The sequence below is a fragment of the Labeo rohita genome, chromosome 9, assembly GCF_022985175.1.
Source record: "Labeo rohita strain BAU-BD-2019 chromosome 9, IGBB_LRoh.1.0, whole genome shotgun sequence".
Lineage (NCBI taxonomy): Eukaryota > Metazoa > Chordata > Actinopteri > Cypriniformes > Cyprinidae > Labeo > Labeo rohita.
The window spans coordinates 3,300,727-3,326,074 of record NC_066877.1 but is presented as its reverse complement, the minus strand read 5'-3'; the positions used below and the strand labels follow the sequence as shown (position 1 = coordinate 3,326,074).

Genomic DNA, 25,348 nt, shown 5'->3' with positions numbered 1-25,348 from the left:
AAATGATTACGTAGCTGCATGAAGGTAAAGAGTGGGTTTTGCATGCATTATGGACAAAGATTTAAAGATCAGCACATTAATAACTGATCAGATTACGGACTATATCCCAGTTTCCTATATGACATTTTAATGGTGGGATAAGGATAAGAATCTTCTGACGCTGAATTTTACTTTGCAAGATACAAAACTGAATTCTCAGATCCTAAATAAACTGCTCCACCATGGTGCTCGGAAATACATTTGAGGTGTATTAAGCAAAATGTAACTAATGTATAAGTTATTGTGGAATACTCATTCATTTCAAGTCACTCAATGTATGCCATTTGAGTACCGGGGGGGAAGAAAAATAATATAGCATATTACAAGAAAGCGCATTAGCTGTTCCGCTGAAGCATACTGTTCACTAAGGATCTTTACTGCTCCTCTCTCGGTTCATCTTCTTCATTTTCATTCTTCTGTTCTGAAACCAGATTTTAACCTGCCGCTCTGTTAAATTCAGGATTCGTGCAACTTCATAGCGACGATCCCTTGTTAAATACATGTTATAAAGAAACTCCTTTTCCAATTCCAGAGTCTGATATTTTGTGTACGGGCAACGCTTCTTTCTTGTTGATCTCGCATGGATCCAGTTTGCTGCAGGGTTGCCTGTAAAAAAAATAAAAAAATAAATAAAACACACATAAATAAGCTTAACATCCACAACTGATTAGACCACTCATTACAGTACCAGAAAGAGAGCGGTATGTTAATATTTAATAATTATATTAAATATCTATACTCATATTAACATATTGTGTATTTGTGGAATTAATACTGACTGTGGATGCAACTTTATTTATGTATTTTTTCAAATATGTAAATAGCATTTTCACTATACAGACAAAGGCAGTATTTCGGCCCGTGGTAAGAGCCCGGACACTTTTATAGGTTTGTAAAACCTCCAGTTTAGGACAGTTCGACGGTTGTAAATCAAGAGGCAATTCATTTTACTTACTTGGGTCAAGTTGTTGTTGTTGTTTTTCGTCTTTGGGTTCACCGTGACTCGAAATATCATTTGCAACTGTTTCTTCAGTAGCTTTGTCTACGCTCTCGGATACAGCACTGCAGCTATACTCGGGAACCACCGGTGTCTCTGTTTCAAACGCAGCGCTTTCAGTCCTTTTCGGGGGTAAACTTTCAGTCTTTGTACCGCTGTGCCGACTACTGCTGTGGAACCCCGACAGAGAGATGTGGTTTGAGACTGGTTCTATCCAGGAGCGGACGTATCTGTTGTCTGAAAGATGAGTCTGGTGAACGTATGGATGGTAAATTCCGGACACAGCAGCGGCAGATGGCTGATGAACCGAGGTCCAGGACGCAGGGAACACGGCTGACTTGGGAGCGAAGCTACACGAGGAAAAGTCCGCATTTTCCACCACACCTGACGGCCTCGCGGGCGCGGTGTGTGAACCCTGGACATAACGCGCTCCGTACACGTCCTCCGTTTCGTGCCCCATAATAGAGTCCACATAATAACTACTGAGAGCTGAACTAGTCGACATTTTTGGATCCCTTCGAACTCATATAAAACGTTACTCTGTTTCAGAAACCTTGCCTCTGAACAATCATAGTATTTTTGCTGCCTTCATCTTCAGTGATTGGTTACATGAATCACGTGATCATATTTACTAATACAGAGAGTAAATCAGTCCGCTGATAACGGTATGTTTGATTTGTACTCTTAAAAAATAAGATAAGAAATTATTTTCACCTAACGTAAATGTAGTGATATTCTGCATACAACGTGTTTTAAACCACGACTGTTTTTTTTCTTAACAAGGTCATATTAATACATCCATTTAATTTCAGTACCAGCCCTCACCATTGATAGCTTAACAAACGATCCCAGCAGTGTAAAGTCTTGCAAAATTTCGTCATAAGGTATGTCATACTCTAGCCTTGTAAAGTATTTTATAGAGTACCGAGTTGCAAGTCCTCGTAAAATAAATGTAATAACATGCTGTAAAACAACGAACCACCACAGCCTCACAGATTCTCATATTTTATAAACAGTCCTCGCTGCTTTAGTGTTAAGATCTGCAATTCAGTTGTTGTAACTTTGATACTTACTGTAAGGTGTTGTAAGATTGACACAGGAAGTAATATTTGTGTATATTTTTGGTACTTATTGAAAAGAGAGTCATAGTATTTTATGTGTATCAATAAAAGTTTTATGAGGTGTATTTGATTATGTATTAATGTTCCCTTAATAAAAAAGACTCTTGGCATTTCAAAGTGTCTTGACCCACGTGTTTATCATTAAATAAAATAATAATAACAATAATAAATGTGGGAACATTCTCGTCTTTTTAGACAATAATGGACGTCGAACACTGAATAAGGTGGCGACGACTGTTGAATGACTGATGATAATAAAGCGGATGTTGCTACGTCACATTACAACAGAGTAACAAAAGGGTGCAAGACCAAATATAAAATGTGTGTACAGAGAGATTAAATACAGTGCATTGCATATTTCTTCCTGATTTTAGAAAATCATTTGAGAAAGAAAACTATGTAGTAGGCTATAATATTATTTGTCGACAAGTTGTCACAGAGAGCTCATCTGTTACAGTTTTGGTCAAAATTATAATCTCCGTTCCAATCTGTGGCCACACACTTGAACACATCTGAGCGTGTACCTATAGAGGCATGTTTGGCATTGTGTTTGTTTGTATGCACACTGGAGAGTGAGTGGTCGATGCTATAGATAGAAAAATGCAAACCATTAATATATATTTTTTTAGATTTGTGGAAAGATAAAAGACAGAAATTACCAAATTATTCTATCTATAAGCCTTCATGCGAGTTATACCAGCTATCGGAAGCCCCTGTGTATGCTTTTTACTTGAACAAAATTAGTGATTTAGGATGCTGATGCCATGTTTGGCATATTGATCTTAAGTTGAAGTTTGATTCTTGTATAGTATTATCGTAAATTTTCTGATTTCTCTTCCGGGCATTCAGGATTTAAGAAATTTGTTTTGTTTGTCAGTGACGTCCGTAAGTTTTTTTTTTTTTGTTTGTTTGTTTTTTTTTTGTTTTTGTTTTTAAGAATACACAAATGCAACGCTAGTAAGCATTACATGGCTTTTTCGTCGACCAAAACATTTAAATTGTTTTGGGGCTTTACATAACAATGGACTAAAAAAAAATCAGTAAAAGATATGGCCATAATTTTTAAAGTAGGCTTAAATATCAAATGACATGTAGGCCTATTTGTAAATGAGTTTGTATTTGCTAATTTGTCTTTGAATATAAATTATGTACAAAGAATAAATTTAGAAAATGACAGATACAGGCTCAAACACGGACTATATTTTAACCTAAGATCATATTTTTAAATGACTTGGTTTTGCAAACGGGGTTTTAATTAGCGGAGTATAGGCTATACGTTCTCTTGTGCGTGTGTGTGTGTTTTGGGGTGTACTGGGGAATGTAATATGGTCTTGATTAAACTGTGGTTTAGAAACGTTATTGTACCAAATACTACAACAAACACTATTATGACATAATGAATTTATTAGTCCACTGACCACATGCCACAAACATGCACTGATACAGACATATTTAAACATCTATTATACAGAAACCTTTATACGTAATTATTTCAGATAAATGTACGTTTTCAGTGGAGAAAGAATGAGTAACTTTTATTTTCAAATGTGCTTTCATGTCCTTTTTTGGCGCAAATGTTTCTGCGACATTTTTGCTCTGTCCCCGCTGAAATGAAATCGCTCGGAACAGCCTGTTTCTATCTTATTTTTAAGTTAAGACCTAACACCACTTTCATACCCTGTGAAACATATTGAAATTCACAAGGCTTCACATTTCAAATGCAATCAAAGATGTAGCAACAAATGACAAGGATTTAGCAACGATCACAACATTGGAACGTGAAAGTAGCCAAAACAATGCACACTGCCCTCATGTCAACATTATACAGGTGAACACAGATGGACCGAAACGGGGAGGTAAGTTTTTGAAATGCACTTGCTTGCATGCTCACGAAAAAGTGAGATTGGATGTGAGTTCACGAATACGATTTTCTCGACTCATCTTCTTAAGTTTCATCCTGCGGTTTTGGAACCAGATTTTCACTTGTCTGTCAGTTAGGTTGACGCTTTTGCTTATCTCTAGACGGCGCTCCCGAGTCAGGTACATGTTGAATAAAAACTCTTTTTCTAATTCCAAGGTCTGGTGTTTTGTGTATGGACATCGTTTTTTCCTTCCACTCTTCGCCGTTAACCAGTTGCTCGTCGGTGTGTCGTTTTTAGATTCTGCAAAACAAAAAAGACAATGAAACAACAGCAAAACAAAAAGGGGAAAATAAAAATAGGCAGCGTATGCTTGTTAAAGCAGTTATCATAATTAAACGTATAGCTACAGTTCACTAGAATGAACGTACTGAGTCAAAATAGCTGTAATAGTTCATGTGGCCTCATTTGGACCTTCAGCACACAATGAAGTTTACCAGCATTCAAGCGTTGGCTATATTTGTACAACGTAATTTTATTGAATGCAGTTTATTTTATTTTATTATTTGTCCCCCTGTGGTTTAGGTTTAGTTGACACAGGACATTGTCTTTTTAAATAGCGAAATTACTCATTATAACCAATGCACTTTTTATACACGCAATTTCCCAAAGATTTAACTTACTGCACCAGGAACATGACATTATAGAACTGTACTAGCCGTGTTGCAGTTAGTAACGAATGAATGGCAATGCATGGTTCCTACATTAAAAGTACATTCATTTTCGTGCTGAATGGATAAAGTTGCAAATACATTTCACCGAGACTGTGCTTTGACCAAAGAAGAATGTCAAGTCACTTGCAACAAAAGGTATTTGATGTTAACGCGCCCTCACAGCGCTGTTTCCTGTTAAGGCTTTTACTGCAACCTGAGTAAGACTCCCATTAAACATTACGACTTTCGGGTTGTTTGTGTTTTATATTGGGTTTTATGATGCCGGAGCGTTCGCATTACACCAAGACGCGATTAATCCGTTTATTGTACCCACCTTTGCCTTCTCTGTGTGGCAATTCAGGGCTGGAGACAGACGCCTCAGTTGAGCAATTCTTCTCCTCCAGCGTGCTGCCTTTGGGCTCTGGACTCTGCGCCGGGGAAGAGCTCCTTGTGTCCCGATCGTGCGGAAGCTTCTTTTCCACCTCGACAAAGGGCGTTGACTGCGACTTTGGAGTCACTCTGTTCAGCTGCATTAACGTAGCGCTCGGGCTCATCGTCTCGTTGTCATAGTCCGGGTTTTTCGCCGTCGCATAAGTTTGACTTAGTCTAAAATAGCCAGGGACCGGAATCTCTGGACTGTCAACGGAACATGTCTCGGGAATCAGGTTGGAGTACGCGGGTATCTCGGACGAACTGACCTTTGCTCTCTTGTCGGAGTACATACAACAGTTAGTTTCTTCTTTTATGCTTTGTGAAAATGTGCAGGTGGACATCTGGTTGAGCGGTTGCTCTAATCGGCAGGACCTGCTTGGATCTGCCCAGTTATCAGTTTGAGGTATGTACGAGTGGACGTTCATGCCCATGTTTTGGTGGTTTACTTCCCCCCGTTTGCCAAGAGACGGCAGGAGTCCACAGGTTTGCATTCCATAGGTTCCCATTTCTGCAGTGGCTGGCATGTACATGTTACTGCTGGAATAAAAATCTGTTCTGCACGCCCCAATCAAGGAATCTACCAAAAACGTGTTTGCAGCAGGAGAGCTGTTGGGAAAGGACATTTTGGAGAGTAATTTGTTTTTAAGAAGCAGAGAAGTGTCCTCTGTAAGCTGACATATCTAGCAAAACAATCCCTGTATAACCCAGAGAGTCTCTCTGCAACCACATGACACTCTCACCAATGAAATTTGAAAATGGCCTTGAGACGCAGGCTCTTCCCCATCACGTGGGCGCACTGACACACAGTTTGAAGTTTTAGACGTGGTCAACAGCGACACCTAGAACAAGGACTTGAAATTGGTTTCAAGACGGTCAAAATAACGTTGTTAAATCCATTTCCAGAAGAACATATACAATTAAGACAAAATGTGACACAACTGGACTAATATATACTGTTGAACAAAGAGCAAGGACCAGGAAAAAATGGCAGCATTTTGCACAGTCTATTTTCTATTCCTGTTAACTCCATTTCAAGGTCAAGACAAGAAATGTCGGCAGATACCGCAGAAGGAATTTCTCGTAGTTCACACTTTCACTAGGCAAAATGCAGAGGACAAAGCAGAACAAAATTAGGCGGCGGAAGTGGGCCTAAACACCGCTGACTGCATTCTGGATTAAGGGTGAAAGGCAAAATTGTGATTCATCTTTTCTCTGTTTGATCTTATTATTATTTCTGTTTTAATTGACACAAATTATGTTGCCTGTTTTATTTATTTATTTACTTATTTATTTGCCTTTTTATCTGATGCAAAAGAAATTCATATGTAATTACTATTTAACAATTCATGTAATACCATGTTGGATGTTTCTTAATTAAATAAAAGAAACCTTGTACTTGTTAAATCATACTTACATGTTAGCCAGACAGTGTATTTCATCACGTTATCATTCACATTATCATCATAAAGAAGGTCTACAGTATCAAAATAAGTCAAAGGATTAAATTACTTTTCAGCTTTGAGTAATTGAAGTAGTTCTTTAAAATGTACAGACTGGAGAGATTTACTTTATTTTATTATTTTTATTTTCTGTAACCAATTTAAAATAATTATAAATTAAAAAATAAAAAATAGCTTTTTTTAAAAGCACTAACACGTTGGTTTAAAAATAGTTACTTCTCTCACCAGTAACTATTATCTGCAACATTATCAAATTGTTGTCAAGAGTTGTAGACTAATATTCGTTATAACTAAATATGCAAATACGTTTGCAGAGTTAAACATCATTTAGAACTAAAATTAAATGCCGTCTTTATATGCCGTTGAATAATCATCGGCAGTGTGCTTGTTACAGGTGTATAATCTATTGTCACAAAGCAAAGCAAAAGCAATAATATTCTTGTTATAAAAATACTAAAATATAAAATTAACTATACAGGGTTATAAACTTGTTTGTATAGAAATCTCAGCATATAATTAACTTAGGTAAATGAACGATCACGCACATTTTCTTTGCATAATTTTAATAAAGCATAAAACGCGCGCATGCACAAGTGGGTTTCCTAGAATACACTTGCGTAAATTAGTTAAGGAAATCTAAACACTGTCAGTTTTTCCACATAAATACAAACAAAAATCACTGCAGAGAATTGACATCTGAAAACAGACATGAACGCCAAGCAGGTACAGTTTTCATATTTGGAAATATAGCGTTAGCTTTCATGAAAACATTTCAAATGCATAATTTATCTCGGTTATATATTTAAAGATAAATATATTTTATTTACATTCTTCGACAACGGTTTTGTTTAAAAAATTGGTTGGTTCAACCTTTTGTGTAATAAATAAATTAAATGAATAAAAATAGACCTCCGATTAATAATAGGATGCCGTAGAGATGTGTACACAGTTTAAAATAATTTCCTAAATATGGACTGTAAGCCACTGTTATGCTAGAATCCATGTATCAGTGATTAGGAGTATTGTATTTCATTTCTTCTTTTTTCTTCCATTGTATAGGCCCACGCAAGTCTGCCGTATCCCAGAGAACTGTTTCTAAAATATATTTTAAAACTAAAAGCTAAACTAAAAAAATATGTCTAGGTTGTAACGCTTGCTATATAAAGGATGCTATAATAACAACAACGACGACAGATATCATCATCATCATCATCATTGATAATAATATACTAAGAAGAAGAAGAAAGTAGCGTTTCTGTTTACGCATGAGCACTTTATTGAACCAGACGTTTCCCAAAAAAGGGACGCCAAATGTCAACGAGTGTAAAACGCACTAAGACTAGACAGAATGTTCAGATGTTTACTGAAATTGTCTCCCGAACTATGCAGAGAAAGGTATCCTCCGTACTCGACTGGAATATATTTTTTCAGGTTATTTTGAAATAAAAGAAACAGCATAAATTTCATTCAGGATAACAGTGAATAACAAAAACAAAACAAAACAAAACAAAACAAAAATCCATTAACAGTACACGGGCGTAAAAACATTAAATAAGATCACATAACTCCGATCAAGATCAGAGTCATTGTTTTTGAGAACAACTACACTTGGATTACACACAGCACCAGGTCAGATCATTGCTGTAAGTTCGCCCTCTCGTGGCTTCAAGCAGTATCAACAAAATGTAAATAAACAAAGAGATGTTGACCGGTAATGTATTATAAAAAGCATATAACAAGCACATAACAATATTGAGGTAAAATCTAATTGTATAAACAAAACGGTATATACTGTACGGTATAAAACATTTAGGAAACTCACATGTAGGAAACAAAACTATCTTGTAGGGTTCTGCGTTTGCCTAGCTCTAAAGAAAACAGCTCTGTTTTTTTCAGTATATTCTGCGTCCACAGAGGTAGCCGCTTTTTTAATATATATCTACTGATGAAATAATATTCAACAAATAATTTCTGTACCAACAGTCTTTTAGGTTCTTTAAGCATAGTCTTAAGAAAACACCACTGAAACACTCGTAGGAGCCTTAGATTACTGCATTGTTGCCCTGGCCTAAATCCTACTTATGGAAGACAACCGTAAGGAGTAAGTGATATGGTTATATTGTATGGTTTTATTTTACAGTATATCACCTAGCCAAACGGTGTCTATGTGGAGTTGCCTAGTGTTTAACCTAGCCCAGTAAGAGGTAACTGTATGAATGCCTTTAAAGGCAGATCAGTGTGCTGCTAGTGGGAGTGAGTGGACGCAGCGGCCATATTGGGCCGTGCTGCACTGCGGCGCCTCTGAGAGGGCGTAGTTTTTCAAAGAGAACCTTAAAAAGGCGCCTTTACTTATTCAAAAAGGTTAAGGGTGACGACCTTGACATTACAGAAGTTCAAATGCAATATTTCATTTTACGTCCTAAAATTGTTGACGACATTTAAGTTTGTAAACCACTATAGTCAAGCCGGTTACTGTAAGTGCTCACGTGCTACATTTGACGTAAATAGCCCCCGTAGAAGCTGGTAGAAATGAGGTGATGTGTAATGCATAGGATTTCGAAGACTATAGACCTCTTTTTCAACGTAACCCGTATTATTATATTTTCACTCTTATCTGTTCACATGCACGTATTCCTATTTTCGTAGACAGGGAAAAATAAAAAGGAGAAGAAGTAGTAGTAGAAGAAGAAAACATCTGCACCCTTTGTGTTTCAGGGCAAAGTCGCAGTTGAAGTAGATAGAGGGTCCAATAGCCCCAATTTAATTTACTGCCCAGAGTTTATTGTACTGTCTAGACTGTTCAAGGTTTAGTAAATAGCCTTAGTGTAAAACAACATGCAAGGAAAGGAATTAGTCGAAGACCTATAAAGTTACCATTGGAAATGGCTCTCTTTACCGACCCTTCCTCAGTAATAATCAAAGACATAGTCTTCCTCTGAAAAATAAGTAGCCTAACAGTTTGAAATGCAACTATTAATTTAAATAATGCTATTTAATCACAACAAAGTAGTCTTAATATAAATAATACACTCTGTTGCTTACTTATACGCGCACTATCACACACAAGAGGCGTCACAGCAAAATATAGAAATCTGCTATTTTTATTTATTTAATACATATAGATACATTACATGCTTTAAACGAATAAATGCATACACAGTTCTACCTCAATGTAATTGTGTACTGATTTGATATAACCAAACGTATTTGTTGCTTATGCAGTGTGTTACTTGAATGTATGTCGAAGAACAATGCAAAACACAATAAATAAATACAAATACAAAGCTACTGCATTTCAATGGCATTAACACAGAGTATGAACAGATTGTCGAGGTACCTATCTTCCTGATAACTGATAATTTCTCTTATCGCGAATACACTGTTGTAGATCATTTGTGCAGAATTTTAATCGCAAATTAATTTTTGATAGCAGGTATTTTGCATAGTTGTAAATACAGAGTTGACGTGAAAATAACCCATGTGTCCGACGAATGGATGATGTCCCACAACTATGACATAACAGAACAGCCACCGTTTCATCGTCTCGGCCAATATCGTGACTTTCAGAACAATGGATTTCCAGTGAAATACTGGAGACGATCTCGGTTCAACTTTTTCTCTTTCATCCTTCGGTTCTGGAACCAAATCTTCACTTGTCGGTCTGTAAGACTGAGCATTCTTGACAACTGCAGACGTTTCTCTTTGTTTATGTACACATTGAAAAAGAATTCTCGTTCAAGTTCTCGGATCTGGTATTTCGAATATGGGCATCTCTTTTTTCTGGATTTTGTTGCACCTACAAAAAGAAACGCAACTTTATTACATTGCAATGAATTTGAAGCCTAACTCAGTTGCAATGCAACTGCAGATGCTTCAGGAGATGACATTTAAAGTTAGAGTCTATTGAATACTTCAAATACTAATGCCTAATTTGTTTTCACAACAACTGAACTATTGTGTAATCCACATTGCAGTTACAAAAACAAGACAATTGAAGAATCGAGAGTATGTATACACAGACTATAAAACAACACAAGCTCTGCCACATGAAATACACACAAGCATGCAAGCGGCCCAATGGCTCACGCACATACACACACTTAACATCGAAACGCACGCAGGCGCACACGAGTAACCCCTAGGTGTGTTTTCAATTCAGTTAAAGTGTTTCTCTTCCAAGTTAAAATCTTTAGTGATAATGTAAGTAATTACCGCTGTAACAACAACGAGATGGATGCTTTTAAAAGCTCCTGAACTTTCTCGATTTGCATCACAACGGTCATTTCTGTCTTCACAACAGTTCATCAACATGTGTGTGTGTGTGTGTGCATATATATATATATATATAGTTATATATATATATATATATAGCCTATTTTTTATACATATATGAAATATTCCGACGAAAGCGTCTTCCACATCGTAAAGATTTTTACAGCAGCGAAGTGAATCTTACTAGCTATATAAAAACTTTTGCATGCTTATAAAGCGCCACATAAAAGCTAACCGATAAAGTAATAGGGAGGATTGAACCGCCGTTAAAAGCGTAGACCTACTTGAGCCGTTGTTCTTTTCTTCATCGCAGGTTGATATTGAGGATTCCTCCTCCATGGTCTCTGTAGGGTCTTGTTTGGTCTGCTCCGCGCTATCTGTAGACACATTACATGCAGCATCTCCGGGGACACTCGTATCTGGCTTTTGTTTGGACTGCTCAGGGTTGGGCTTCTCAGAGTTAACAGTCTCAAAAAACTGATCAAATCCTTGTGGAAGTACCCCATTTCGGCCGACGTTGGTAAAGAAATTGCACGAGGAGTTAGTACCACCGTGATGGCTATACATGGAATCGTTTTTAAAAATCATTTCCGCTCTGTTTGATGACTGCAGGAGATCTCGGTGCATTATCTCCTCCGTTGAATAGTACGAAGCGTAATTGCCCCTGTAATGCCATTTGCTCGGATGATCCAGTCCATAGTCCCTGAAAGTCACTTCACGAACAGGTTGGACTTGCGCTAGGTTGGAAGAATAGGGAAAATTTACTTGACACGACGTAGTTTGTGGTAAAAACGAAGAGACCGACGAGAAATCAGGAGCAGAAACATAGTACGGTAAATACATATTAGATGCACAGTTGCTGCGATCATCGTAGTCCGTCATTGCTCGCTTTAGCCTTAGAGAGGAAAAATCGTCTGCTTGACTGTTAAACTTTGCCCATCTATTGCACCATATGCGTGTGGATAGGACTCGCGAGGAAGAAAAAATCGGAAACGTACGCTGACGTGCAATTCATCTTGATCGATTCTTGAGGTAATTGTGTCATGTGATCCGGTAAAAAAAATTACCATATATCAATATCAGTCATTAAGTGAGCGGCTCATAGGTAACCGCATGAGGAAGGTCATTGGTTGCCTACATTTTTGAAACTCCCATGTTGATTTCCCCGTGTGTATTACAAGGCATTAGTAAACAATCACAGAAATACCACATTACATTTTGTTTAAAATCTTACAGTGGTTAATGCAATACAGCACCTTCATCACAACATTATACAATTTATTTCCAATGCACCGCATTAAGTTGTACTAATTATTTGCTTTATTTTAAGATTTTCTTAGGTTTCCCAACCACCTACCCTCCCGGCCGAAAGAAAACTTGACTGACGACTGAAGCAAAACTGCAATGTTTTTGTTTTCGCTCTTTCCTTATACTCGGAAATTGAGATTTGCATGTCTTACGATCAAAATGCACGGTACATTCTTAAACACATGATTTATATTTTACTAAAAATGTTGGAAACTCTAAGTCCGTATTTTTTATACCTTAGTCTAAGCACACAAGACATGACATAAAAAGACTTAAAAAGACAAAGGAAAAAGAAATAAGTGTGAAAAAAATATATATATAGGAGCTGACACAGAAACCAACAGAAATGTAATACAGTTCACCAAAACGTGAAAACAGATTTTCTGTTTATTCTACAGAACGTAAAAATTTAGTCACGGTGCAAATAGTGTACAAGAATGCTTTTACAAGAAAGTGCAAAATATAGTAAAAGGTAATAACATTTTCAACTGTACCTTTCTTTTTTAGCCTGAAGCAAAATCTGCAATTTAGTCCGATAATGTATTCCAGTAGTCAAACGATTTTGTAACGATTTGAATAAAATTCCTCGAAACAATTACCGAAAGGTGGAACAGGAAGATGCACGGATTCACACTGCCAAGTACAAAACAACTGTTCTGGCTTTGAACGTCTGTGGTCTGAGACAATGCGCACCCGGCAATCACCAACAACCGCCAGCCAAATCATTTTATTGCACAGGCAAAAGGATGTGCTGTGGTCTAGTGTCCTGGGTGGAGGTAAATAGAGACCTCTACATTCCTACCAAGAGACTACGGAAAAACTTCAAATTCACCGTTTATTTTTCCCCCCACCTGATATTTACGTCTTATAACTATATGAAAAATCTATTTGAAAGTTGGCGTTAAGCTTATAAAACCAATAAACAGCCAAAGTTTTTGCATTAGTTTTACACTGACTGGTGTATTTTAAATCTGTTTTAAATTTTACGTTGTATTATTATTTTTTAATGTATTATTTTTATTATTTTTAATCTGCTAACCTGCCTATGGTGACCTATAAAGATTATAATGGATTTACTGGTTATTTTTTAGCACAGTTTCTTGATTTACAATGACAAACTAAAATTGTGCAATACCATTCTAGAATAAATGTCTGATTTAATTTGAACGTATTTAAAATTTCATTTTTTGCGTAAATAGAAAGTTAGTTGAATCGCGAAGGGATGGCTTTCTTAACGAAACGCTTATCTTGTACGGTCCATAGGCTACTGTAGAGTTTTTCATTTGTTGCTCCTTTGTTCTGAGTAGAACCCAAAGTATCAGAGCGCAAGTAAAGATGAGTCTGTTTACCAGCTGATGTCCACCAAATAAAACAATTTTGGCAATAATATAAACCTGTGAATTCTATTGAGCGTTAGCGCATCAAATACATTTAAATGCGGTTTGGATTCGTTATGTGAGAGTTGTGCAAAGTCTTGTACAAACATACATACATATATATATATATATATATAATGTTTGTATATACATGTATGTATGTATGTATGTATGCACTTCAAATGTTGACTACATACACAGTAGTCAACATTTGAAGTGGATCAAAACAGGTTCATCAAAGTTGTCCTAAGACACGAATTTGTATCGCTTTGGTTATGGACAACTTTGATGATAGGTTTTGATCCACTTTAAATGTTGACTACTATATACTATATATATAAAGATTTTGATCCACACTTTAAATGTTGACTATATATATATATATATATATATATATATATATATATATATATATATATATATATATATTCTTATATTTGTATATTTGTCTTCATCTGTCAATTTCGGCCACTAACTTGACCTTAACTTTGTATTGGCGCCCCCAGTTTCTACAGCGGTCGAAGAGCGTCTTGCAGTGCTCTAAAGAAAATTCCATTCTGTTTGTTCCAGTCTTTTAATACAATTCAGTCTTTTTTGCAATTAAAGGATCCGTCAAGACAATTGGTATGAACCAGACTTGCCTATAGCGTACATATTTGTAATATGAGTATTTATTTATAGATATTCAGAAAATATGTATTTTAAATTAAAATAGTGGTAATACCTGATAATATTAATGACAACAATAAAATAATGGTAACAATAATACAGTAATAATATATTTGGTGAAGGCGTACAGCGGTAGTGCCGTGCAACCATGCGTTTAATAATGATTTTAGGTTGCGGATAAATATTTCTTCACATATCTATCTATCTATCTATCTATCTATCTATCTATCTATCTATCTATATATATATATATATATATATATATATACACCTATAGGCTTACTATACCACATTGTTTACCGATATAGATAAACAGTAAGTGCATTCCGTGTGCATTGGAAAGGTGGGATTGCAAGGCCTATACAAGCATTGTTTTTTATGTCCGCATGTCACTGGTTTGTCATGCTGATATTAAAATATCATTTTTCATATTTGGTATAGGCCAGTTTTGTCATCGCACGCAACTAAATATGACGGTACCACTGATTTACCTGTTCCGTATGCACTCTTTTCAAAATAATCCAATCATTATAAAACAATAAATAAGTTTAGTTTAGTTTATTTATAGAAATACGAACATTATTGTAGCAATTTGAACAAATATCTTAGAGCGAACATAACTGAGCTTACAGAAAGATTACAAAAGTAAATACTAAATTGTAGGGACGACTAAACAATAATGAATTGTTTGGTCAACCAGTTCCTCTTCTAACTTGTGCACCATAACGCATAGTTACAGCACTTAGTTTGCTCGTTAGTTCAGTTCAATTTAATTCGATTACATTAAATGTAAGAAAATTTAAAATGATGGAGATTCATAGAATAAAGATATTCGGACACCGGAGTTTGTGTATTAGCATAAACGAACTTGAGCTTGGACTAGAGGCACCACTGCTTTTTATTAAAGCATTTTAGAATCACCCACCGAAAGAAACCAGACAAGTATCGCACAAGAAGGCAGAAGTTTAATATAATGCAGAATTTACAGAGCAATCAATAAATATTACACACAACACTTTTGGTTAAAACACAAAAGAAACAAAACTTAGAATTTTAGATCGGACGATACAAACGAGGTTTTATCAAAATTATTGGAAAGGTTGGCACGACATTACGCCATATAGCTATGTTAGCTGCCCAGTGTACTTTTACATGATGCTAGAATTTGTTATGAATCCAATATACACGTCTACTCTAAATTTGCTACAGCTCTAAACTACAAAGCATTCTTTTTAGGCTATACAGCAAGCTAACATTACACCCTTGGAATTACCGTTTTCGATAAAAAAAAATAATAATAATAATAATAAAATAAAAATAAAATAAAATAAAATAATAATACATATAACAAACACATACAAATGCTCCGACTTTTTGGCAAATAAATATCAATTTTAAAATATTCAGCTTCAATATTAAATTACATTTCATAGGTGGTCGGGAGATAATTGTTTCCAGATAGAGGGGTCTGGTGGACTTGGATCTCCATAAGAAAAGTCTCTTGTATGAATGATGTCACCACCTAAAAAACAAACCCTAGATTTAAAAACAAAAACCTTAGTAAACAGTGAAGGTATGCTCGCGCATCATAAGTCTTTTTTTCTTCATCCTGCGGTTCTGAAACCAAATTTTCACTTGCTGATCACTTAGTTCCAATCTGTCGGAAAGCTCCTTTCGTTTCTGTCGGTTTATAAATTCATTTATCATAAATTCGTTCTCCAGTTCGGCTAACTGTGGCTTCGTGTAAGGTTTTCTCTTTTTTCTTGATCTCACCTGTGAGGGACACCACGGCAGTCCTGGAGAGGAGAGAAAAAATAATTAAACAGTAGTGCACTCGTCATCATTCTTTCATGTCACTAAATTAGTATCTCCATCTAAAGACTTTAACCCTTAAAACACAAACACAACTCTGATTACCCCTTCACATCTATGCATTCATCGTGAGGTATGTGTAATTAAGACAGTATTTTTTTTCTTAAAAAAAAAAAGGGTTATAAAATGATGCCTGACTTTTTCTAAACTTTTTATAGCATCGCACAAGAAACATACAATTAAAGACTACACAGTAAAATCCACTGAAATCAACATCAAACACCGAGTGACATCTAAACACAGCGTTGGCGTCTATGACGGAAAGGTCAAAAGTTGCGTACCATCGGAGAAGGCTGATCTAATAGTCTGGGTGTTCATTGATGGTTGAAACGGAGCGTTGGAGCTGACAGGCTGCTTTGAACCATTAGTCACTGGCTGGTCAATGAAGTTCAGTTCATTCTGTGCAACTCTGTTCTGCTGTCGCCTTTCCAAGTTTGAAACTTCGTTGCTGGCAGAGCCAGTGATTCTCTGCTCACTTGCGTAAGCTGCATTAGGTCGTCCAGGCTCCTCTGATTTGTGGCTGACATCTTGGAAGTAGTACCTCCCGGATTCCTCCAGTGAGCCCTTTTTGTGAGTGTTGAGGCTAGCGCTCACAGCGGCTGAATTGCTAAAAAACGGCTGAGAGTAGCCACTGTAGGCGCGGCCCTGGGCCGGAGTAGTGCACGAATTTGGAGAACTCCACGGGAGCGAGCACACCTCTCTTCTACTGTAGGACATCTGTGGAAGCCCAGATAGATGCACTCCATTACCTCGCAAGTTTTGGAGGTACAAGGAGTCAGGAGAGTGAAAATTCAAAAGGGGAGCAACATACCCAGAACTAAGAAGATTGTGCTCGCACATTTCTGACGAGCTTGACCGAACACTTCTTAAAACCGTTTTTAGTTACCCCTAAAGAATACGAGCAAGGTAATTGTTGATTTGTTAATGCACCATCACGTGATATGCAAAGTAAAATGTTTAGCCACGCCCATGTGACAATCCTGCTGCAGAGTCAGAAATAGACATTCCATAGAAAGCATATAAAATAAACAGCTTTTGCAGATATCCAAGTTAATTTTCTTGTCTATTCATTTTAAACTATACATTTTTGCTATAGTATACTGTAAAAGAAGATTTAACGCAGGATTCACTATTTTTGTGAAATCTGTATTGCAAAAACAAATGCCTAAAATAAAAAAATAACAATAATCCATTAAAACAAACAAACAAAACAAAACAAAAAGAAAATAAAAGGAAATCTGAACACTATCAGCTCTTTAGAATATTTTATATAATACAGTGCTAAGTGATGGCTTTTATTATTAATGAAGGATACAGACAGATGCGCCTGGTGCGCCTTAGCTTGCTTACGGGGGCAAACATGCATTCGGACGGTGTGTGTACATCCATACATCCATACATATGCAAAGCCTCTAAATCCATCTGACGTATTTCTTTAAAATTAGCACTTCTTACTGGCTACTTTGTATAGTTGTCTTTGTAAGTACTGGTACTCCTGATTGGGCTGAGGCTGGAATTTAGCGGGTTTGAAGTAAAAGTATTTGATGGACTTGATGGACGTATACTATGTGTCAGGAGCATTCACTCAGTATCATTATCTCATTTTTGACCGAGTTTTAGCTGGCTTTGCATCTGAACTCTTCATATATATATATATATATATATGTGTGTGTGTGTGTGTGTGTGTGTGTGTATGTATATATATATATATGTATAATGCATTACTGCTGGTACGGCTACATAGCCTTTCAAATGAGCTGCGTTCGTGTTTTAGGTATGCATAGGGTTGAAAAAAAAACATTAAGCTCACAAACGCAACTTACATATTTTTGCTGAGAAAGTTCGCAATCCACTGTGAGCAATATTTACAGAACAAATGCAGCAACAAAATAATAATAATAATAAATATTTAAAAATCATTTTTAAATATTTCGTTGTTGAGTAGCCGATATCGTAATTCGATTCAGGTTCATTTTAGGGATAACATTTAAGTCGGTTGTCTTTAGATGGCGAGCTATCGGTGCAAGAAATTAAACCTTTCTTCAGATACTGGATTATCTTTGTAGCTTGTACCTTAGATTTTTTAGTTTGGGATACGCAAGTTGTATTTTATCTTACCTTTAAAGATTTATCCAGATGATCCAAAACACGGTTTAAAGAATGTGCACATATACGTACGTGCAGGCAAAATGACTATTGTAAACAGGCAATTTCCGGAAAGAGTGGAGACAGTACAACCTCCCGCATTTTACGGGTCCAGTAAATTCATGAAAACCTTTTAAACGGGATTGCTTTAGACATGCACATTCTGCTGCGTACTGACAACACAGAACCCCAGAATCACTTGTTCAGCTTTTAAAAATGTGTAATGATATGGTACATCAGTATAGTTCAAGGTCAAAGTCCAGACGCGGATTTACCAAAAACAAGTCCAAGTGCATTTAAAAGCAACAGTAAAACTGTTTGTCATAGTCTAAATTTTATTTAAAATTTGTCCAAAATAACCAGGCAGATGATTAGATGAAAAAGTGTCGCCTTTAAAAGCTAAAAACATAATGACAGAGAACTATAAACATTTTCTTTAAAGTGCTACCGTTTAAGTACTGCCGTTGTTAAACCCTTTGCATGAATTTGCCACCAATTTGGCAAAACGTAAAACAGTTACGAGTTGCCATGAGAGTCCCCAGCCTTGAGGGAGTTATTTTCTGACCAGCAAAAAGGTGAATATAACTTATTAACTCCACATTACAAGCTTTGGTTTATATATATATATATATATATATATATATATATTTTTTTTTTTTTTTTTTTCCATTTGTGACTTTACATTAGTATTCGTAACTTGACTTGACTGTGGTCATAGCTGTTGAATTAATTCTCCGAAAGTTGTTTTTTTTTTTTTTTAAACAAAAGTGAATTTGACCTTAATGCAAGGCACATGCTAACCGGTAGGTGGCGATGCAACTTCATGAATTGGTGGCAAGTTTTATTCATGAGACATCTTGAAGTCAAGGTCTAGTCTGACAATACGTCTCAAGGTCAGTGAGAAGACCCAGTTTCAAAAGATGTAAAAATGTAAAAAAAAAAAAAAAAAAAAAAAAAAGAAAATAAAAAATAATAAAAATAAATAATAAAAAAAATCATTTGAAAGGCAACAAAGGAGCTTATGTTGTGTAGATTTTTTTCTGCTAACGGTATATGAGGGACTGGCTTTTCAAAGTTTTTCAATTGAACATTAAATAATCAGTCAGTCAAATAATAAAACAATTTATGGGTTGCTTCATCAAAATAATAGGATATCGCACTTAAATGATATTCTAACCTTCACGCAATGATCATGCGTTTACATTGAAGTAGGCTTACGAGTCATAGCTTACATTTTACCAGTAGCCTATGAGTTCCCACGTATTCATGTACAAACTACATTTACAGACCGTTGTAGCCTCTCAGCAGTTGGGAAATCCATACTATTATGAATATCAGTACTCTACTGAAATACATTAGTTCTGTTTCTCAAAGTAGGGCTACATAAAATTATAGGTCTACTAGTGTCATACAATAATTTTTTATTTGCAGTGACAATAATTTAAAAAAAAATACATGAACAACTCTCTGATTAATACAGAATAATTGAAAGACTGCAACTTTGGCGCTATTAACACTTGGTGTTTTGGGGGAACTACGGTCTTACGGTTTAAAACATTATTTTTTAGTTGTTCCTATCTCTTAAACATTACGCATGAAACTACTGCTTTTCAAATTATTTACGTCAATGTTACATACCCGATTTTGTCCACAAAACTGTGGTACTATACACAACTATGGTACAGCACTCACATAAAACGAAAAGTAAAACAACGTTTTGAATGAAAAGGAACATCAGTGCATATAGCGTAGAAATTAAATATAGCAACTGAAAAATTGTGAACATCTCAGCATTCTTTCAGCAAATAAAGTACGGTATATGGAAGTAAGACTGAGCACATCCAAATATTTAAACAAGACATAAATAATATAAAGCCATGACTCAAGAAAGCATTTGTATTGAATATTTAAAATGACTCAAATTCTTTGCAGACTTCAGGTCTCTTCTTATCCTTGACACGACGGTTTTGAAACCATATAGTTACTTGTCTCTCAGACAGGTTTGTAGAAAAAGCGATCCGCCGTCTCTTCTCCTTTGTAATAAACTTAGTGTTGTTGTATTCCCGCTCGAGCTCTTTCAGTTGCAATTTTGTGTAAGGAACCCGTTTCTTTCTTCCGCGCTGACAGAATGAAACCGCTGTTCCCTCTGAGGAAATAAAAATCATTTTAATCATAGGGCTGTCTTTTGTTACAACATCTTTTCATTATTTCAAGACCTTAACGCAGCCTTTTCACAGAAACAACGTCCAATAATCTAAATGTAATGGTTACATTATTTAAAACCAAAATAATGACGACATTCAAAGAAATTTCCATCCAAAGAAAGCCCAATTCAGGTTCTAAAGAACTCATTTACTTTATAGGGAACGTTTTTAACTTTTGTCGTGATTAATTTCAGATTAGTGTACTAAGCCTGCGCTTCTGATTTGAGGAGTTTATTTAATTATTTTTATACTGACATTATGACATTTAATAAGGCGGTGCCAAAAACTAATGAAGAGAGGCGAGGAGTGATTCACAGAGCAGATCTCACAAGTCTTACCTGTTAATGATGGTTTCCAGATATGCGGGCTCTGCGTCTGGTCTTTGGAGCAATAAAGTTGACCGCTGCAATTGTTTGACCAGTTCCATGGCTGGTGGCCTTCCATTGTCAAACAAGTCTCATGTCTGGAATCTCCGGTCAGTGCTCTATGAACTACAGGTAAATCAATATAGGCATGAGGGATTCTTGGGTAGGAACCTGTGTAACTTTGGTAAAAAGCGAAATCCTTAAACCAGGAATCACCATAGTCCACGGGTTTATTGGCAGACTGTCCATTCGGATTTTGTTTTACAACACTAGACGGAAACACGGCAATCTGTGGAACTTTGCAACCATAACAACCGTTTCCGAAACGACATCCAAACGTGACTGAGGAACTAGTGCCAATGTTGGCTGGAAAAGAAACGTAAGAAGTGAGAGACTCAGAGCTTATCGAAGTCGGTCGCTCCGCTGCAGGGAACATCGGAGTTTCTGACGCAGACCGACTTGAGTGCGCCGGGAAGGCAGACGGGTAAACATTTCTGAACTCCTCATCTAATCCCCTCGCTTCCATTTTTACTTGCACACAGTGTATATGATTTGTAATTTAACTCATCGTATTTTATGAGTTCAAACTGGAAGAAAACCGTACACAAAGAACAATCTACGCTGATAGTTAAGCTTTTATGTTTATTTTCCGGACTAATTACATAGGTCAGACAACCTGGTATCTGATTGGATAGCTGTCACCATGTGACATGCAAATAGTTGAGCTGAATTTGGACAACACAACGGTGTAGTTTTCACTTGTCTATGCGTGGCCCTAGTTTAATCCTGGAAATAAACAAGGATATGTCCTATATATATATATATTCTGTATTTATTTGATCTTTATTTAACTGTAATACTAAGAACTATTTTTACAATTAAAATTAACTTTTCTATTGTGACCAGTCCTCAGTGTCTAACGCTATCTCACGACTAAAAGAAAACATTCTAATTCGTCTTACCATCTGAAACTGACCTCAAACTGTTGAACAGCAGTGACACACATGCAATGCTTGTATTCCTATCTGCTGTCTAGCAGTAGTTGGTTATGTGCCATAATTTGATCATGTCAGAACCGACTGCCATAATATTCTTTTAATCACTAGGTGGCTCTGTAATTTTAACATTTCCATACCATAGTCAGGGTTCAAGTTATACATAGACAGGGTACTGGGAAGTGGAAGTATTGCGAAGTGGAAGTTGAGTTTTAAAAGAGATTCACCAGCTAGCTCTTTGCTCATTGTTAACGGTAGTCATAACATTGTGTGGAGCTATGTAGCGTCAGAGAGGAAGACGATGGTGGAAAGTGCAAGGGAAGACGTCGAGTGTGTTGCGCAACACATAACTAATTTCCATTCACGACAGCCGTTGTATTAAGTGTAAGAGTAAGTGCAATTTGGTGGCTAGGAGTTAGTCTGCTTATGATGCACTTAGTTATTCATCAACACTTATAGATGTACAATCGCTTTTATGATTTACATTAGCTTACCACTGCTTTTTTGGATTTTGTGCACATGTAGGCCCCATTGCCAAACACCTGTGAGCCCCTCAAAAGCACACAATTAGAGCCGGAAGGGAAACCAGACAACCTGCAGTTTTTTTTTCTTCCTGTAGTGCCCTCACAAGAAGCCTGTAGTTTGTTGACATACCACAGAACGCAGTAAAACTAGCATACCTTTTACAATGCAATGAATAGTTAGCTGCGTTCCTTTCAATTCTGATGTGAGATATTCGTACTTAAATTCTACCACTATGAAGGACAAGTGCTCATGTGATGACATTTTAACAACCAAAGCATGCAACAACAGAAACATTAAATAGAAACGCTATTAGTTTTAATTACTGTAAACGCAAATATGACAAATGACATTCATTTCCAGATATATTTGTGCAAAGGTAAAGTTTTATATCACGCTGGGTATGTGTCTTACTAAGGGATTTTATTTTCTTTTTAAAGTGCGTTTACCATTAACCATGAAGTGTGTTTACCACTACCATACACCATCTGTATGTCGCTATTGCATAAATAAATAGTCGAAATTGCAGTTCTAATATCCGGGGGTTTTCCACAGGCTGGTGTGCTTGATATAAATAATGACAGGCATATTCTAAGATAGCTCAAATATGCATTTATTCTGGGACTAGGCTTAAATGCTATTTTTAAATATGCTATTGAATATCAGGTCATTTTGTGTTTATCATTAACATATGAGTGACTGGCATCTTTAAGTTATAATTTGTCTACTCTTGTGTAGGTCTGTATAGAAAATAGAAATGTGAAGTGTTTTTTTTTTTTTTTTTTTTTTTTTTTTTTTTTTTTTTTTTTTTTTAACGACTCTTTTCCATTCAGGGACAGCTCAATGTCATTAAAGTTGAACTACACCATAAAATCAGTCTCTCTCATGTGGCCTCAGAAGACCTTGAATCTAGTGTAGACGCCATGTGTAGGATTTTTATAGTGCTTTTCTTGTGGTTATAGCATTTGTCCGGTGTTTTTTATGTATTTATTTATTTATTTTATTTATTTATTTATTTTATTTTTTTTTTAAATTCACTTCTGTGATATTTTATCCATTGTGGAACAACGTGTGATCATTCTTTTGTTAGCCTGTTTTATAATACAATTGGGCCACATTGTTTTATAATGCTGTAAGCCTGAGTATATGATAATGATAATAAAAAATCGATTTCATGTGAATTATGCCTCTAACTGGCTACTTCCCTCAGACTATATAAAGCCATAAAAATAAAAGTGGTTGCAGTTCATGTACCTTGATATTTTCTGAAAGACGACAGTTTGGGTTGTCTTGTCCAAACGAGAGATCCAAAATTCTACTTCAAGTCTCAGGAAGACTTGAGGTAAATCATTTAAGACAAGTGAATTTATTGAAAGGCTACCAGGAAAGCCAGATAATATTCAAAATATGCACACATTTGCCCTTTATCTCATGAGAGCCCCGCCCCTTTAATCAGCAAAAGTGCCTCTTCAGAGATCTATGGAAGGCAGACGGACCAAAAGTCCTAGGGAACTAGGGGTCTGTGATAATGACAAGAAATTCTCGATATTTTTTGGAATTTTGTCGACAACGTTATTGTGCTGGTATTTTGACAAGTTAAGGACTGCTGGCTCCCAAAGCTTTTGATATTCTTTATATTCTGTGCATTGATTAGTTTGCAGTAGTAACAGAAATGACCTTTTCCAATAAGTTTAAACTGATTTTTAGCTTTTATGGGTAAAAGGTATTTTTTTTTACGTAATTAAATATGCATCATCTTTTATGTCAAATTCCTAAATTAAATCAATAAAGTAGTACGACATAATAGGGCTATTACCAATCAAATGAAATCAGTGTCAACAAAATGTGTGTTTGCACTGCAGAGGTGGCTTATGATTCTGCTTCAAAAGTGGCATTTAGGCTGGCTTAGTCTCGTAGAGTATGCGTGCACTCTCTGGGTGTGTTTTTGTTTGGTTTTTCAGTATACTCGATAATGTTAAATCGCATATCGTTTAAACAACAATTATGATATTAGCATAGACAATATATATCGGACACCTCTATACGGAACGTAAAAGTTGACCGTGCGTGTCAACATGCACTGTTTGTTTAGCATTAAACATTTTCAAGATCAACCCGAGCTTCCTATATAACACGAAAAATTAAGTAAATCTTTTACACATGATGACGTGACAAGATTAATGGGCATATCGATCACAAAAAGTGGACATATTTAAATATATACAGATATATATAAGTTCAAGAATACACAGGTTCGTTGTTAGTCGGCAGCATACCAGCTTCAGACGAACAATAACGCTCTTAACTGTCACTCACTCAAAACAACAGTTTATCTTGGTTCCATTAAAACAAAAAACAATGTTACTCACGTATGGAGCAGAAACAAATCAAGTTTGGCGTCGTTTTCGACTTTCCGCTGTCTAAGGCCTCTCCAGCGCTGGAAAGCTTTTCCAGTATTAATGTGACTCCTCTTGCTTTATCATATTTTTTTTTCCCAGTGATATTCCTCTGACATTTTCTTCTTTGGTAATTTCTGAGCCATCTCTCTACACTCCTTTTACAAATTTCCCGCTTGCTCACTCTCTCTACTCCCCACCATGAATGTAAACGCGCCCTATAGCTATCGGCTTGTATGGTGCTCGATCTAATCTGTCCAATCCATTTCTTCCTCTTCTTTTGGCGTTTTGTGTCAATTGGCAAACAAAGAATAGGTGCACTTGTCCAATCCACTGTTTTTCTCCCTGTTTACACAGCCATGACTATGTACAAACAATATACATGTGTGTTTTCCTTCATTACCTGGAAATTAACCATGGTTTTATTATAGTAAAAGTGTAGTAGCCGTGGTTTTGTGGCTTACTGATTACCATTTGTGAAACCACACTTTTACTACGAATACCATGGTTAAACTATGGTTAGAATACCAAATACCATAGTTGGTAGTTACCATGGTTTAAGTATAGTAACCATGTTTGTTTGTTTTTTGTTGTTGTTGTTTT

General features: G+C 36.1%; 5 protein-coding genes across 7 annotated transcripts; all 5 read right to left on the bottom strand.

The window, feature by feature from the left end:
• Positions 1–338: 338 nt before the first annotated feature.
• On the bottom strand, positions 339–2,234 carry hoxd9a (homeobox D9a). Its single transcript, XM_051118795.1, has 2 exons — positions 995–2,234; positions 339–645 (listed from the first exon to the last, which is right to left on the bottom strand). Exons 1-2 carry the CDS (start codon positions 1,539–1,541, stop codon positions 404–406), a joined length of 789 nt encoding a protein of 262 aa, XP_050974752.1. The 5' UTR covers positions 1,542–2,234; the 3' UTR covers positions 339–403.
• A 1,352-nt stretch (positions 2,235–3,586) lies between these two features.
• Positions 3,587–12,870, bottom strand: hoxd10a (homeobox D10a). The gene is made up of 3 exons (XM_051118789.1): positions 12,696–12,870; positions 5,064–6,000; positions 3,587–4,319 (listed from the first exon to the last, which is right to left on the bottom strand). The coding sequence occupies exons 2-3, from the start codon at positions 5,782–5,784 to the stop codon at positions 4,045–4,047; spliced, it is 996 nt and encodes a 331-aa protein (XP_050974746.1). The 5' UTR covers positions 5,785–6,000; positions 12,696–12,870; the 3' UTR covers positions 3,587–4,044.
• Positions 9,705–11,863, bottom strand: hoxd11a (homeobox D11a). The gene is made up of 2 exons (XM_051118790.1): positions 11,178–11,863; positions 9,705–10,417 (listed from the first exon to the last, which is right to left on the bottom strand). Exons 1-2 carry the CDS (start codon positions 11,773–11,775, stop codon positions 10,185–10,187), a joined length of 831 nt encoding a protein of 276 aa, XP_050974747.1. The 5' UTR covers positions 11,776–11,863; the 3' UTR covers positions 9,705–10,184.
• A 2,357-nt stretch (positions 12,871–15,227) lies between the features above and the next one.
• Positions 15,228–17,617, bottom strand: hoxd12a (homeobox D12a). 2 transcript variants are annotated; one of them, XM_051118792.1, is made up of 3 exons: positions 16,400–17,617; positions 16,020–16,042; positions 15,228–15,768 (listed from the first exon to the last, which is right to left on the bottom strand). In XM_051118792.1, exons 1-3 carry the CDS (start codon positions 16,956–16,958, stop codon positions 15,667–15,669), a joined length of 684 nt encoding a protein of 227 aa, XP_050974749.1. In that variant the 5' UTR covers positions 16,959–17,617; the 3' UTR covers positions 15,228–15,666. The 2 variants fall into 2 exon arrangements, with proteins under 2 accessions (XP_050974749.1, XP_050974748.1); XM_051118791.1 differs by having other exon boundaries at positions 15,656–16,042.
• A 1,780-nt stretch (positions 17,618–19,397) lies between these two features.
• On the bottom strand, positions 19,398–21,464 carry hoxd13a (homeobox D13a). Of its 2 annotated transcripts, XM_051118794.1 has the most exons (3): positions 21,049–21,464; positions 20,806–20,958; positions 19,398–20,409 (listed from the first exon to the last, which is right to left on the bottom strand). In XM_051118794.1, exons 1-3 carry the CDS (start codon positions 21,356–21,358, stop codon positions 20,171–20,173), a joined length of 702 nt encoding a protein of 233 aa, XP_050974751.1. In that variant the 5' UTR covers positions 21,359–21,464; the 3' UTR covers positions 19,398–20,170. The 2 variants fall into 2 exon arrangements, with proteins under 2 accessions (XP_050974751.1, XP_050974750.1); XM_051118793.1 differs by having other exon boundaries at positions 20,806–21,464.
• Between the last annotated feature and the right edge of the window lie 3,884 nt (positions 21,465–25,348).

What these genes read in the sequence shown, in the direction of transcription:
- hoxd11a (XM_051118790.1), bottom strand. Translation starts at nt 11,775, where the DNA reads ATGACGGACTACGATGATCGCAGCAACTGTGCATCTAATATGTATTTA. An exon ending in AGAAAAGAACAACGGCTCAA is followed by an intron (nt 10,418 to 11,177) that starts GTAGGTCTACGC and finishes TTCTTTTTGTAG; the next exon opens with GTGCAACAAAATCCAGAAAA.
- hoxd12a (XM_051118791.1), bottom strand. Translation starts at nt 16,958, where the DNA reads ATGTGCGAGCACAATCTTCTTAGTTCTGGGTATGTTGCTCCCCTTTTG. An exon ending in TAGATCAGCCTTCTCCGATG is followed by an intron (nt 16,043 to 16,399) that starts GTACGCAACTTT and finishes TCTCCTCTCCAG; the next exon opens with GACTGCCGTGGTGTCCCTCA.
- hoxd10a (XM_051118789.1), bottom strand. Translation starts at nt 5,784, where the DNA reads ATGTCCTTTCCCAACAGCTCTCCTGCTGCAAACACGTTTTTGGTAGAT. An exon ending in GCCACACAGAGAAGGCAAAG is followed by an intron (nt 4,320 to 5,063) that starts GTGGGTACAATA and finishes TTTGTTTTGCAG; the next exon opens with AATCTAAAAACGACACACCG.
- hoxd9a (XM_051118795.1), bottom strand. Translation starts at nt 1,541, where the DNA reads ATGTCGACTAGTTCAGCTCTCAGTAGTTATTATGTGGACTCTATTATG. An exon ending in ACAACAACAACTTGACCCAA is followed by an intron (nt 646 to 994) that starts GTAAGTAAAATG and finishes TTTTTTTTACAG; the next exon opens with GCAACCCTGCAGCAAACTGG.
- hoxd13a (XM_051118793.1), bottom strand. Translation starts at nt 21,358, where the DNA reads ATGGAAGCGAGGGGATTAGATGAGGAGTTCAGAAATGTTTACCCGTCT. An exon ending in CTGGAAACCATCATTAACAG is followed by an intron (nt 20,410 to 20,805) that starts GTAAGACTTGTG and finishes TTATTTCCTCAG; the next exon opens with AGGGAACAGCGGTTTCATTC.